General features: G+C 43.8%; 1 protein-coding gene across 4 annotated transcripts in view; it reads right to left on the bottom strand.

The window, feature by feature from the left end:
• Cep135 (centrosomal protein 135) overlaps positions 1 to 13,469 on the bottom strand; it is a 60,510-nt gene extending 47,041 nt beyond the window's left edge. For 3 of the 4 annotated variants that reach the window (XM_057772718.1, XM_057772722.1, XM_057772721.1), the window contains exons 1-6: positions 13,272 to 13,469; positions 10,175 to 10,331; positions 8,413 to 8,603; positions 7,632 to 7,799; positions 5,499 to 5,640; positions 3,203 to 3,287 (exon numbers count right to left, since the gene is read on the bottom strand). In XM_057772718.1, the coding sequence (XP_057628701.1) occupies positions 3,203 to 3,287; positions 5,499 to 5,640; positions 7,632 to 7,799; positions 8,413 to 8,603; positions 10,175 to 10,287 (699 nt within the window). In that variant the 5' untranslated portion in view covers positions 10,288 to 10,331; positions 13,272 to 13,469. Of the gene's footprint in view, positions 1 to 3,202; positions 3,288 to 5,498; positions 5,641 to 7,631; positions 7,800 to 8,412; positions 8,604 to 10,174; positions 10,381 to 13,271 lie in introns of all 4 variants that reach the window. The other variant, XM_057772719.1, reaches the window with a different exon arrangement.
• Positions 13,470 to 15,612: the final 2,143 nt, after the last annotated feature.

Below are 15,612 nucleotides of genomic sequence, written 5' to 3'. Positions count from 1 at the left end.
TTTTGTATGCTGATATGAATTTAAAATTATTTTTGTTATACTGTATATATGTTTCTATTCTTGTTTAAGTATAGTATAGTATCTATGCAGTTTGTTTAACAATGTAATTGGAAACTACTTAGGATAATTAATAAATACAGGTTAGTAGTTAGTCATTTAACAATCAAATTTATGGCTATGTTAGGTATGTTTTCAAGGTCAGATATATTTTAGATAGATGATGGTCTCAAAATACCTCAGAGATCTACAGAATATGGCATTTAAGATGTTTTAATAACATAACATTTTTCATGACAGTAAGACGCGTCTGTTTCTGACAGTACCAATCTATTTCAAAAGGATGATGGGCATGGAAGAACTGCCATATGGAGTTTGCTTTCTCTGTAGCAAAGCTAGCCACTTGGCAAAAAACCATCCTCACCTCAACTGCTGACAGTATGCTGTTCAAATCGGACAAGCAGGACACAAAAGAAGGTGACTACCAAATTTTGTTAAGACAAGGTAGGACAGTCCTTCAAAATCCCCATTTCACGGGAAATCTGTCAGATATTCTCGGCCTGTAGGCTGAAGAGGGATGCCTCAACATTGCAGAAGAACCTTGGTGAGTGTCCAGGCAGCCAGATGTCTCTGTTGTTTCTGTAGTTTTGGAAGACGCTTGTTCTGTATTTACTGTTTATTCAGGTAATATTATATCCTTTGGGGTCTTTGAAGGAGGTGAAGACAGTCATACAGTTTTCTTTGTTACCAAATTCAGTAAAGAAACTTACAAAGAGATGTAAAGTTTATAAGGTTGGAAAACATTAAAGGTTAAGTTGTTTATCTAAAAAGATATTTAAGATCGAAAAAAATTTTTTTAGGATGGTAATACAAGTTATGATTGAAAATGGTTTAGGAATAAAGCTTTGAACTCATCAAGATAAGATAGATAATAGAGCAATTTCTCCAAATTTGCCAAATACAAATGGACTGAATATTGTAAATTTAATTCTTAATTATTATCGTACGTAATTTTATCGTATATAATTTTACCGTATTAGACTGAAAACCTTTTCTTTTTATTTAGACAAGAAGGGGGAAATTTTACACTATGTAAAAATATATTGCTGTGATTTGGTATAATAAAAAGCTGAACAGCCAACAGCTAGGCAGGAGGTATAGGCAGGACTTCCAGGCAGAGAGAGAGAGAACTCTAGGAAGAAGAAAAGTGGAGTCACCAGCCAGATGCAGAGGAAGCTGGATGGGCAATACATATATTAGTAACAAATCATGTTATAAAATGCAGATTAAGAAATATGGGTTAATTTAAGTTATAAGAACTAGTTAGGAACAAAGCCAAGGCCAAGCATTCATAATAATAAGTCTCCCAGACATTATTTGTGAGCTGGCTGTCCTGACAAGAAAGTACTGCTACACAACCCCCTATCCATTAAGTCTTACGAGACCCTGAGTACAAATATAACTACTTAAAGGTAAGAACAGGGCACTGAAACAAGGAGATACTTTGAGACAGTGAAGATGGATTGTCCGAAGAAGTCAGGAATAGTGACTGTGCTGTTACTGTTTTCAGTTCAGGGCTTTGAGCAGGCTGGATAAGCGCCCACCACGGAGCTGACCCCTAGCCCTCACAGCTGGGAATACCTTCTGAGAAGAACAAACACAAGCCAAAGAAGAATCCACAGCAGAGAGGGCACAGCTAAGACGGATGGTTAGTGAACTAGTGCTTTAACCAGCATGACCAAGCGACGTCCTCCAAACACTTCAGCCACCTCAGAGACAGCAAGGCTTGGGCAGCTTCTGTTCATATAGTACTTGGGAAAATGTGGTTATAAACTGAAAAAAACACAACCACATTCAATTTGTGCCCCCCCCCCATTTTCTGCTATGCTAAGAATTGAATCCGGTGCCTAATGCTAGGTAAGCTTTTTATCCCCAAGTCACAGCCCAGTGTGATGAGTGCAGTGGCTCTCAGCCTTCCTACTGTTGCCCCTTACAACTCGTCATGTTGTGGTGACCCCAACCATAACATTACTTTCGCTGCTACTTCATAACTGTAATTTTACTGCTATGGATCATAATGTAAGTATCCGATGTACATGGTATTTGATAACATGACCCCTGTGAGAGTGTCATTTGACCCCAAAGAAGTCATGACCCACAGGCTGAGAACCAATGTTTTTAGTGCCTTCATAAAGAAGTTTGTTTGACTCCTTTATGTTTGTTTGTGGGGGTTTTTGGTTTGAGAATATTAGAACTTTCTTTAACTCCTTTCCAATCCAAATAATTTTCAAAGTACTTTACAAACTAAGAGTTATACCAGCATACTGGTACATATAGAGTTGTATGTACAGATCATGCAACATAACCATGTACATGAAAAAACATTACCCAGTTTAAACTTCAGTAAGCACAGAAGAACATAAAGCATGCTGTTTAGCCCAGAGCCCAACACAGAGAACACAAGCATGAAGCTTTCTGTGGTTATGATCTAACTGCATCTGCTGGGTCCTTCTCCTTAGGAAACTGCCATGCTGCAGTAATGCTTCCAGAGGAACCACAGCGAGCAGAGCAACCCAGAAGAGGAACTGTCAAAGGCTTAGATTCAGTAAAAAAGAAATAAACAAAAAAGTTATTTTCCTTTGTGTTTTTTAAAAAATATTTATTTTATTATAGTGTGTGTGTGTGTGTGTGTGTGTGTGTGTGTGTGTGTGCATGGCTTATAAACGGAGGTCAGAGGACAACTTTTGGGAGTCTGTTCTCTCCCTCCACTGTTTGGGTCCTGGAAATCAAACTCAGGTCATCAGGCCAGGTGACAAGCACCTCTATCTTCTGAGACATCCAGCCGGCCCTCTTAACAAACATAATTATAAAAATATGCTGTCATACTTAAATAAAATTATTCTTGAGATAAACATAGCAACACACAATTTTTATTTGGGGCAATTTTTTTTGATTTAGGGAAATAGAATAAAATAAAAGAAAAACCAAAACAATTTTAAAATTGCTGCTCACCTCAGTGAATAATGAAGGGAACGGACCAGGCACTCTAAAGCTACTCCACCTATTAACTCGACTAACAAGCTTTTTGGAAAAGATAAAGGCTGCATTTAAAACTAGGGATGTGTAATATCAAGTATAAAACAATTCTAGTCATGATCAGAGCAAACACATCTCAACCCAGACACACAAATAAGCAAATTCCTACCTGCTTGCTGTAATTTCTCACCCCGTTTTCCATCAGTGCTAACTTCTCTTGCAGCTGGTGGACTTCCTCCTGAAGTTCCTGAATCCTGAAACATGGATAACCCACTGGTTATCAGCATATGGAGTAGACGTGGGTTGAGGAGACAATACAATGGAACAAACACGGATAACCAATGTTAGCATATGTAGCAGACTTGGGTTGAGGAGACAATACAGTGGAACATGAAAGTAATTGTTGTTGCATAAAATCGCACTTCTGGCTACCAGGGGTTCAGGGGAGGGGAGGGCGCAGTACTGTGCTGCAGGGTCCTAGAGCCTCATCATAAACACAGTCCATCACCTTGGAGAGCTAAATTTATAGAGGGAGGGATCACAATTGAGAGGCAAGTGATTTGAAACTCAGACACGTCATGCAATAATCACTTCACTCTTTAGCTGTGTCCTTAGAGCGACTCTAAGGTACAGATACCAATTTTTAGGCTCAGGAAACTCAAGGTCTAGCTCAAAATTAACAGTATCACTAAATGAGACAAGGGACAAGCATGTGTGTTCTGACCCTAACCAGCCCTGAGCTGCCTACTAAACTACTTTATACTTTTGGAGAGGAGAAAATGGAGAAAAGAGCAATTTTCTAGTGACCCAAGCAAAGCCTGTTTTTCCTAGAACCTGTGAGCTCTGCGAATCAAGACTTAACCCAAACCATCTGAGCTCCACATGGATTCTATTGTCTAAGTATGGCATAACCCACTTTTGATGGGAAAAGCCTGAAGCAGGTCTGCTTTGAAGGGACATTTTCCATGAGCTGCAATAAGTAGGCTGCAGAGAGCTCATTCCAACATTTATTGAAGACAAAAGTTTCTACTAACCTACTAAGGATACAAGCAGGCACGCGAGCACTCTAAGATCAATGCAGGAGATTCTATGCAATGTGTGTGTGCACACCAAAGCAAACAGACAAAACAGACTGAGGCACTTCTACAGTGTAAACAATTCTTTAAATAAGACTACCTGGCAGCCTAGCCATAACTTTAGCAGATGAGCAACCCACAAAAGGTCAAGGTAGTCACATAAACACAGGCACATGATATTAGGAGAGAATAAATACTGAAGTGGTCTTCAGGAGATCTCAATCAATGCTCTTTTAGAAATGATGAGTGGTTGAAAAACCTCCTCTGTCTTCTCTATGAACCACAAAGTCCTTACCTGCACTGTCTTCCCATGTACCCCGGTTTGGAGGCCTCCCCCAGAATCACTAGAGTGTCACTGGCATTTGTTCTCTTGCCCTTAAAGCCCTATAACTCTCTCAGTGACACCTGGACTCAAGCATGTCCAAACAGCAGCATGACCTTACTCTGATGACCTCAGCATGGAATCAAGCCTTGTCCTGGAGGCCTAATGAACAGTTAACTAAACAGAATTTATTTCTGACTCTGACTTACAAAAGGAAATATAAATATAGGGCTAAAGAATGTAGGAGAGAAGAATTTCAGATCAAGATAGCATTCTATTCACGTCCAGCTGGCATTTTGCTACAAGTCTGAAGCAGTAGAGATTCCAGTAAAAGTTAACCTACTTAGATGAAACCGAATGTCAAAGCAACTCTATTGAAATAGGTTCCTAAAAGCAGTTAGGTATTTTATAGCAAGTATGGACAGAAACCTCAGATACATGACTTATTAGAAAACAAAGCTTTTAAACAAGTAAAAAGTGTCCTTATCATTCTGAAAACACCTACTGAGGACCTATGCAAAGTTCTATGCTAGACGCAGGGACACAATTAACAAGGCCAAGTTTTCCCACTGAATATTTTACAACACAGCTAGTAATCAAACAAGCCAGTAAGAACTAAAAACAAATGATGTGGGATATTTGTACACTGTGTGAGGATATATTGCTGTGATTGTCTTAATAAAGAGCTAAATGGCCAACAGCTAAGCAGGAGGTATAAGAGGAACTTTTGGGCAGAGAAAGAGGAAGTAGGAGATGCTCGAGGCGCATGAGAGAAGCCAAGAAACATAGAGAGGAAACAGATGATACAAGATAGAAAAACGGTAACACCATGTGACAGAACGTACATTAACATAAATGGGTTAATTTAAGTTATAAGAGCTAGTTAGGAACAAGCCTAAGCTATAGGCAAGCTTTCATAATTAGTAGGAAGTCTCTGTCGTTATTTGGAGGCTGGCTGGCAGGACAGAAACAAAGATGAAGACGATGATGATAATGACTGAACTCAGGTCCTTGAGACACTGCACACATCCACCCCTCCCAGCTCAGCAAATGAGTATGTAACACACCTGTTATCAGCCACTTGCAGGAGGTCTGCAATATATGGGTCCTCTGGCTGTGGAACTGGGTATGAACTGACTTCAGAGGGTGGGGCTGGTTCATCGATTTGCATCCGCTGACGCCTAAATGCAATGCTTCTTTTCTTGCCTCCTAAGAATACAGAAATAGATGTATGTCTTAAAAACCAAGAAGAACCAGACACTTTTCTAAATTCCGAACAACATAGATTAACCTTCTCTTTTAAAGTGGGCTCTAATGTAAATATTCACCCTGCTCTCTGACTGAACAATGTATTTCTCAAATATTTAATGAGACTATAAAACAAGTTTTCTATGCCTGCAGGCTTGGCATATGTGCACAGGTTTAAACTGTTCCTTGGCTAGATTAGATTTTGGTAGGATTAAAATCTAAGAGTGTCTTTTAGTGGTCAATGTCATGAACTAAAATATCACCATCAGACAACGTCAGATGAGGAGCACTGGCAGTAAGAACTAAAAACACAAGCTTATTAAACAATGTCCGAAGAACAGGTCACTAGAGGCTGGAGATGGCTCAGCTCTCAAAGTGCCTGCCATTCAAGCATGAGGATCTGAGTCTGAAGAGGGCAAACCCAAGGAAAAACATATAGTTATCCTCCTGGCTATGGGAAGTAGACAAGAGTGCCGGGCAAAAAATTGGAATCTTGGGGGTAGGGTGGGATGGGGGTAAGGGGAGATGGAGAAAGAAAAGTGTGAAGGAGAGGATGAGGGGAACTTGGGGAAACGGGATGATTGGGGATATAGGAAGGTTGGATAGGGGAGCAGGGAAACTCATATCTTAGTTAAGGGAACCACCTAAGGGTTGGCAAGAGACTTGAACTTGGGGTGGCTACCAGATGCCCAGGGCAATGTCCCCAGTTAGTTCCTTGGGCACCTGAGGATAGGGAACCTGAAATGAACATATCCTATAGCCATACTGATGAATATCTTGCATATCACCATAGAACCTTCATCTAGCGATGGATGGAGATAGAGACAGAGACCCACACTGGAGCATCGGACTGAGCTCCCAAGGTCCTAATGAGCAGCAGAAGGAGGGAGAACATGTACAACGAAGTCAGGACCACGAGGGGTGCACCCACCCACTGAGACAGTCGGACTGATCTATTGGGAGCTCACCAAGGCCAGCTGGACTGTGACTGAAAAAGCATGGGATAAAACCAGACTCTCTGAACATGGCAGACAATGAGAGCTGACAAGAGGCCAAGGACAATGGCACGGGGTGTTGATCCTACTTCAGGTTCTGGCTTTGTGGGAGCCTAGACAATTTGGATGTTCAACTTCCTAGATCTGGATGGTGGGGGGAGGACCTTGGACTTTCCACAGGGCAGGGAACCCTGACTGCTCCTGGGACTGGAGAGGGAGGAGAAGAGGAGTGGGGGGAGGGGGAGAGGGGCGGGAGGAGGGGGAGGGAAATGGGAGGCGGGGAGGAGGCGGAAATTTTTTTTTTCAATAAAAAAAAAAGAAAGAAAAAAGAAAAACAGAATTTAATTAAGGAAAACAAAACAAAACAAAACAAAACAAAATTCAGTGGTGGTGCCAAAGCCTGTAATCCCAGCACCAGAGAAGCAGAGGCAGAAAGATCCCTGGGGCTTGCTGGTCAGCCTGTCTAGCCTCATAGACAAGCTCGAGGCTCAGTGAGAAACCTTGTCTCAAAACAATGGTGGAAAGCAAAAGAGAAAGAAATCCAAAGTTGACTTCTGGCCTACATACGCACACACACACATTCCTGCACAAACAGAGCAGAAACACACACGGTGAACAGATAACTGAAACTCCAAAGAACGCAACTAAAATATAATAGGATGTCACCTGTAATAGAGTCATACTATAATCGGAGTCAGTAGTGAACACCTCTGCAATTATCTTTATAGACAGCAGGAATATTTATAAATGGATAGATTGATCTTAGAGTCATATAAAACTCATAACCCGTTTACTTTCTCAGGAGCAGGCCCGACTAGAGCTGCACTTTCTAAACAGATCAGTTCTCATGAGAAAGAGACACAGTCCAGCCTGTCATCATGAGCACACCGGCCAACACAGTCCAGTCTGTCGTCATGATCACACCAGCCAGCTTGGCTCGAGAAGGGGAGGACTCACCGGGAGTCTGTACTACAGCGTGCAAATTCTTTTCTTGAAGCTGTTGGATTTTCTCATTCTTAGCTTTGCTCTCTTTCTCCAGGAGTTTGAGCTTATGAACGTACTGGTTATTCAGAAACTTCAGATCAGCTGTCTCATGTGCACACTTTTTCAATGTAGTTTTCAACTCTTAAAGTGAGAAAGATGAAAAGATCAAGACATTAGCACCAAGCTGAGAGGTGCCACCTGAGCCTTACAGGTTGGATTAAGCCAAATGTACTTCCTACTGCTAACAAATCTGCACATAATCAGAAAAAACAACCTTATATTTTGTTATTATTGTATATGACTAATGTGTAACATGGTTTTGATCCAGTAAGTCGGCTTTAGGCTAAAGAATTATTGAATATAAAGTTTATAGTAAGATAACCAAATAATTTATCTCCTTCCTGGTTCAACACCACCTAATAAGTGCTGCACGGCTACTCATTACTTTTCTTTTCAGTAAGAGGAACAATAGTTGCTTCAAGAAAATGTCTTCTATTCTGCCATTTAATATTCTTTTTACCAACTTCAAACCAAAAACATAATCCGCATATCATGGGGACTATCATGGCTACGGACTACACACTTGTCTCCATTCTCACTCACTCTTTAATACAGCTTCCTGTACTGACGGAGCTGTTCACATGACTATCAGTTTTCTTGTCAAGGACTTTAAAACAAGACTTTAGCCTTTTCCACTTATAAAACAAAGGTGACAAGGTCCTGCATTTAAAAATATCATCAAGGTTTCATGTACCTTTAATGTGCTGGTCTGAGCATTCTCTCAGCTTCATCAACTCCAGATACAATTCATTATTCTCCCTGCTCAGTCTTGTATTCTCAAGTTTATAAGGCTCCAAAACAAAATCGAAGTTGGCACTTTCCTTTTCCGCCTTTGCCGAGGACAACCTGGACTGTCGCAGGCTTTCTGTTGTGTGAACTAAATCACTACCGTTAAAGGACAGAAAATGAAAGGCAAGAAAGCATTCTATTAGCCTTCTAGTAACTTCAAATACATTTCTAAAAAGGCTTAAGTATAATGCTAATGTTAAGTAATACCAAATTTACGAGAAGAATGAACTTTCAAGGTATCAAAAGTCCTCAAAAGTTTCTCAAAACAAGCTATAAGTTATAAAATACAAACATCATATTGTTGTTTTTTCCCCAGTTCTGAAAGTACTTTTATTGACAATTTTACCTTTAGTTTAAAAATCCTATTGTTCAGCAACATTTAACTCACGTTCCCAACAAATGAGCTACCCTGTCAGATCACGGCTCAAACTCCCTCCTGCTCCTTCTCTAGGTGCAACTGGTTTATTGAGTAAACGTGTACTGGCTGTCTGCTGTATGCTACCTCCAGGAAGACAGCAAACCAAAATCAGGCTCTTACCTCTAAGAACACAGCTTATAGAACACTTATTAACTAAACGTTTTGTGAGAAAACACACACAAAATGCACTTAATAATGAAGAATTTATATTCTACAATCATCAGACACTTAGTACATGATAAATCAAACATTTCCAAGCTTCCTATATGAGCAATCTATAGTAACTGTAAATGATCATATCTTGTGAAGTCTGCAATGAAAGGAGACAACACCAAGATGACAATGATGATGCACAGCGACTGTAAAATGCAGCCGATGTGACTGTCCTACACAGCGGGGAGAGAAAGGTGAGGCACAAGGACGAGAACAGAGACGGCGGGCTCGCTACAGCCAGAGGGAGGAGTGAGGGCTCCCTACAGCCAGAGGGAGGAGTGAGGGCTCCCTACAGCCAGAGGGAGGAGTGTACAAACAGCAAGAGTGAGAGTGCATGTTGTGTGACTCAACACGTGCGAGGTCAAAGCGTCAGGAAACCAGGTCATGAGAGGTTTGGGGTCGTACCCGAGGTCACAAGTTATCTTTACCATTCCTTGCTGTCTACCAGCATTACCTGTAGTCCTACTAATGAACCTTCTCAAATACCCTCTGCAGTCTCAAACCTCCACACTACAGCTCTTGTGGAAAAGGAGGGGAAATCACAGAGAGCCTGTCAGTTGAGGTCACATGCAACGGCAACAGCAACAAATTAGAGAACCTTTCTAGAATAACAGAAATCAAAGACCAGCTGACAGACAGGGAACTGAAGAGGAGAGCTGGGTGGGAGTACAGCTCAGTGTAGAGCGCCTGCCCAGCACACTCAGGGCTGTGTACCGTCCTCACCAGTGCAGAAGGGTAAAAACAAACGACAAGACAGAAAAGAGAAAGGACCTCTGACCTCTATCGGAAACCTCAGAGTGCAATTCCATTGAGAAAACACTCAGAGAACAGAGGGTATAGCAATCCCTAGCATCCTGCACCATGAAGGCCCTCTGTTGGGGACAAGGCTTTGGACTGAGGAGAGCACAGACAGCTTTAGCAGACTTACAGACTTCCCCAGAGTCCCCTTGCCGCTTTCCTGAAGCAGGAAGGTCACCGCAAACTCAGGACGTGGATTAAAGAACACAGGCATCTCTAACTGCGCTTTCACCCTTACCTGAAGAGTTTCTCCACCAGAGGCAGGCACTCCACAGTCAGAGTCTGGCGGTAGCCCAGCTGGTCCAGCCTCTTCCTCACATTGATGTACTTCCTTTCCGCGGCCGTGCTCATCTCGTCTCCCAGGCCGGCTTTACTCACTCTCCACAGTCAAAGTCCTGAGGGAAGATCAACACAGCCCTCAAAGTTTCACTGCAAGAGAAGCTCCTTGAATAGGAAAGAACAATTTTGTTCCTTTTCTGGTCATCATTACTCTGTAATATTAACATTGATTTAAATCCAGTACATATGATCTCTATTTTGCTACATTAAAACATGCATTTCTTCACAAACCTGAATGCAAAAGTTAAAACAACAACAAATCTAGAGGAAAACAAAGATTTCCCAGAGGCCGGCAAGGGATCCTTGACAGAAACTCCACTTTCTTACATGTGAACGGCATCCAGACATCTTGCTCACGCTGGACAAGTGCCCTACACTGGGCTGAGCGCACAACCCACAGGGAATTCCTTAACAGCAATAAACAGAACAGAAAAACCTGATAGGTGGGGCCTCATAAAAGTGACAAACATCAACTCATCCAAATACCCCACTAAGGAAAATCAAAGTCACAGTGGGAACGGGACTCAATGGTAGTTCTTGCCTAGTATTGTGAAGCCCTGGCTTGACCTCACCAAGGAAGAGAATAGGGGGAAAAGAAGAACGAAAACCTAAGACTGCCAGAAAATATCCATAAGCTATAAGGAAATATTTACACACAGAGGAGAAAATGAACTCTTAGAGTTTAATAATAAAACAATCTGACATGAAAATCGGGGCTAGGCCCAGTATGGAAGCACACACCTGTATTCCCAGCATTTAGGAGGCAGACACAGGGAGACTGTCCTCAATCTGAGAGCACCCTGTTGTACATAGTAAGTACATAGGTCAGCCAGGGATACATGGCAAGACCTGGTCCCAAATTAGCCTCCCAAATTGTGCTAAAACTGAATTTTTGTTGCACAAAAACTTGAAAACACACCTTGCAAAAGATATCTCAAGAAATATATGAAAAGATGCTTAACATTAGGAAAACACAAACTATTATCACAATGAGGTGCAGTTTTGCCTATCCCGGAAGTCGAAAAGGGCTGACAATACCCAGTGTCAGCAAAGGCTCCCAGGAAGTGAAACCCACACGTGGCTGAGAGAGTAAAACCACCTTGGAACAAGTCCGGCAGTTTCTGACAGCGTTAAACACTCCCACGCCTATAACGCTGTACCTGCACATTGACAGAAGAAAATGGACACGAATGCCCACGAGGAGACTACAGCAGCATTTAGAGCAGGTTTGCTCACAACTGCACCAAACTGAAAGGGGTTTGATAAACAGGCTACCCTACACCAGACAGTGTGACCCGGACTGGAGGCAACAAGCTGTCAGTACACACAGACAACAGGGCTGACTCTCAAAAGGTTATTCAAGCAAAGAAGCCACACACACACACACACACACACACACACTATGTGACTTCATTCACGAAAAGCTCAGAGACATTCAGATTCAACTGCGGGGCTAGAAAGTCTCACAGGAGGCGAGTAACTGGGAAGGACGCTTCCTTTCCAGAGGGACAAAAGCGTGGACGGGGAAGCCACCCAGGCACGACGTGTATGGAGTTTTCAGATGAGCATTTCGCCGTGTTCGTTTCTGCTGTTTTTGTACTTTTTCATATGTTGAGACCAAAGCTCCTCATGATGTCCTGACTGGGAACTCACTACTGTAGAGCAGGTGGTCTCAACCTTCTCTTCCACCTCTACCTCTATAGTGCTAGGATTACCCGTGCGTTTCACCATGCCCACCTTTGCTTCCTTTTATTATTTTTTTTAAAGTAAAACACACATATAGGCGCACCTCTGAATACATTTTTATACTTGTCTATTTTGTTTGTTTGTGGTGTTGGGGATCACACCCAGAGCCAGCACTCTGTTTCTGGGCTACACCTCTCGCTACTATACTTGTGCCTTTTTTTTTTCTTGTCTTTTTAAACATCTACGACTATTTTCTCCATCAATCTACCCTAAAATAGAGTTATGCAAAGTTCATTTCCTTTCTAGACTTTGCCAAATAAATGTAGTCATAGAACTCTGACTTCTAAATCAAACAAAAAGTATGTTCTTCACCAACAGTAAATTGTAAGTGCTACATATGAATACCTCCAAAACAAACCTTCTGCTGTGAACACCCAGTATGGGATAAAGGACCAGTAGCATCCTCCCTATTCAAACACTGAGTGAAGAAAAGCTGTCCTAAGAAAGTAACTTCCCAGGCCACAAGACTACTTCTAAATTAGGACCTCTTCTTGATTACTCTTGTTTATAAATCTAGCCTCTCTGAGAGGCCTCCCCTAGGACTTTCTAGTTCCTTCCACAAGAGGGACTTGACTGATGCCGGGTGTTTTAGAGAAACTCTTGTGGTCCCAAGAAAAGCACCTGACAAGCTAGAATTAGAGGGCAAACTCCAAGAAACATTCCCCGTCTTTGACAGCTGCCAACTCCAGGTACCCAAAACCATCTCTCTGCATCCTTCGAGAAGAACAACACAGAATGAGAGTACGGTGTAAAATCCTCCCAGCAAAACAAAAACACGTACATGTTAGGTTGTTCCTATATTCCGGATGACAACTTTTTGATCAAAACAACATAAAAGGGTAGGTTCAGCGTTTAGAGCTAGTTGTCCACTACACTCCGGGGCGTGGGTATCTTAAGGAGGTCACCTCTTACTTTTTCAGACACATCCAACGCGTGGATGCAGAAGGGTTTAAACACCAAACCCCGCAGCGCGGGCGTCACGCAGCGGGTGGGCCGGGGCGGCCTCGTCGTCCTTCCGGGACTCAGCCTGGAAGGTGGAGCCACCGTTCTCCCCGCCGGGGACTTTTTCCCGTCCAGCCAGCCAGCCAGCGGCTCGGCCCCGCCGCCCCGCCGCCCCGCCGCACGGTCGGACAGTGGGGCGGTCCCGGCGTCGCCCTCCCCCACTTCCTCCCTCGGGGAACCGCCCCGGAGGCCCCGCGACCCCGCCCGGCCCCCTGCGGCCTTCCCCCCGCCCCCCGGGCGAGCCTCACCTCCGTTCCCGTCGCCGCTTCCCGGCGCGGCGCATCGCCCTGGGGACCCGCGGTCCTCACTGGCTCCTCCCGCTGCGCCCAATGGCTCCGGCACCAGCGCAGTTTGAAAATGGCGCCGAGAGACGGTCGCGGCCCACAAGGAGGAAGCGCCGCGGTTGCCCCGGTAACCGGAGCGGCCCACAGTGGCGACGCGCGCCTGCCCGCCCGGTCGGTGATGGCGGCTCCCGGGCCTCGGTGCCCGGAAACGTAACGGCCCGGCCGAGGCGGGACCACGGCGCCCCCTGGCGGAAACCCCGAGCCTCTGCGACGCCCGGCGACTTGTCAACCAGCTGCTGTGCCCGGCCAAACCTGCACACACACACACACACACACACACACACACACCCCACAGCCGCCTCCATTCCCCGTCTCTGTCCCCGCAGAGAAGGATCTTTCACGGGTGAATTCGTGCTGACCGCCCAATATTCCCCCGGGACATCACTGTCCTTGCAGCTTTTCCTGGCTACCACCCGGTACAGCTATTGCCCCCTCCGCCAGATTAGAATCCGACCCCCAAACACACTTGTTCATGTACCCACCTGTTGCCTCCAGTTGTGGACTCCTAGAGTCCAAGATTATTTTATTTAGCTATAATTCTCTAGCTCTACCTCGGTATTTGCCAACGTTAAGTTGAAATAAATTGTTTATAAATAACCTGTTCCCAGATAGAAAGGGATGGTCAAATCCCCAAAGTCCACCACTCCCCTAAAAACTTTCTAGATGGTTAAGAGCTGGTTGGGGTTTTTTGTTTGTTTGTTTGTTTGTTTGTTTTCTGCTTATATTTCTTACCAAGCCAGCTTTCCTCTGAACTTTGTTGCTGCATCGTATGTAAATGTGCGGTGGGAAGTGGACTCCTTGCTGTGTGCTCATTCGTTCATTGCTTTCATATCTCCATTTTGTGTGCTTTGTCCATTTTTAAATGGAATTTCTAAGGAACTAATGATCTGAATTCTGTAGAAAATTTTTTAGACCATCTTGCAAGTATACAAGTTAGCATATTTTTTTGTAAAAAAAAAAAGGCAAATACCTTTTTCTGAAAAGAAGCAGCCATAAATGACTGTACAATAGCCATCTAGTCAAGATAAATTCTTGGCTCCCCTTACCCCAAACACATACCAATTACAAAATATAAAAACAAAACTCAATGAAGAAATCCCGAGGGGAAAGTGGGATTGAGAGCCATAGTTCAGCTTTGCTCCGAGTAACTTTGCTAACCCAGAATCAGGTGCACTGCTGACCCCCGAGGTCTGAGGTCAGGGGTCCTGGCGCACAGAAAGTGAAGAAGGGCAAGCAGAACAAACTGCTGTTGCTTCCGTCTGAATCCCGTACCATGAAGCAAACTGCATGGCTGAGGGGGCGGGAAGAGAAGGAAATACTCCCACAATCGAAAGTGAGCCTGCTGTCTGGGTTTTGTAGATGTCGAGTATTACCACAAACAGGAGTCTGGAAATACTTCAGTGAGATTTACCCAGAGTGGGGGTGGGGGAGATCCTGATTGCTGGAGTAAGAAAGCCAGATGTAAAGCCACTGCAAACTGATGCTGTAGTTTAGAGCTGGTCTGGAATGTGATGATCTGAATGAGAACGGCTCATATATTTGAATAATGGGTCCCCAGTTGGTAGAACTGTTTGGGAAGGATTGGGTGTCACTAGTCGGAGGAGCTTTGTTGCTGGGGTTGTGATGGCTAAGGTTATGCTGATCGCTAACTGTGTTTAAAAATTTTTAATTTCTGTGTTTAAGAGAACCACAATGCAAAATTGAACTTCTAAATGTTATGTGCTGTTAAGGGCTTATTTTTGTAATTGCCTGGTCTTGTACAACTTTGACAAAACGGCTGCTTCTGCTTCATAAACAAAAGCTTGCTTTGCAGGAAATGAACTGCTTGCCTGTAGACAGGATGCAACTTGATGTTCTTTGCCTTTAAAAGCCCCTGACTGAGGTGGCTGGGTTCTGCGCTGCCCTGGGGGATCCTGAGTGCTGGGTGTAGACCTGGCCAGAATATGAACAAAAGCCTCTTCTTTAATATTTGTCAGTGGTCAGACTGGTGAATCTCTGAACTACCTAAGACCCATAACAGGAGTAGGCTTTGAAAATGGCTTTCAGAAACCCATTCTATTCCCAGATCCTAGAGCTTGTGGATCAAGATGTGAGTTCTCAGCTACTGGTCCAGCACCATGCCTGCCTGCTTGCCTGCTGGCATGCAGACATGGTGGTCACTGCCCGCTTGCCTGCTGGCATGCAGACATGGTGGTCACTGCCCGCTTGCCTGCTGGCATGCAGACATGGTGGTCACTGCCCGCTT

This window comes from Chionomys nivalis, chromosome 6 (assembly GCF_950005125.1).
Source record: "Chionomys nivalis chromosome 6, mChiNiv1.1, whole genome shotgun sequence".
Taxonomy (NCBI): Eukaryota; Metazoa; Chordata; class Mammalia; order Rodentia; family Cricetidae; genus Chionomys; species Chionomys nivalis.
This window is presented reverse-complemented; position numbering and strand designations above follow the sequence as displayed.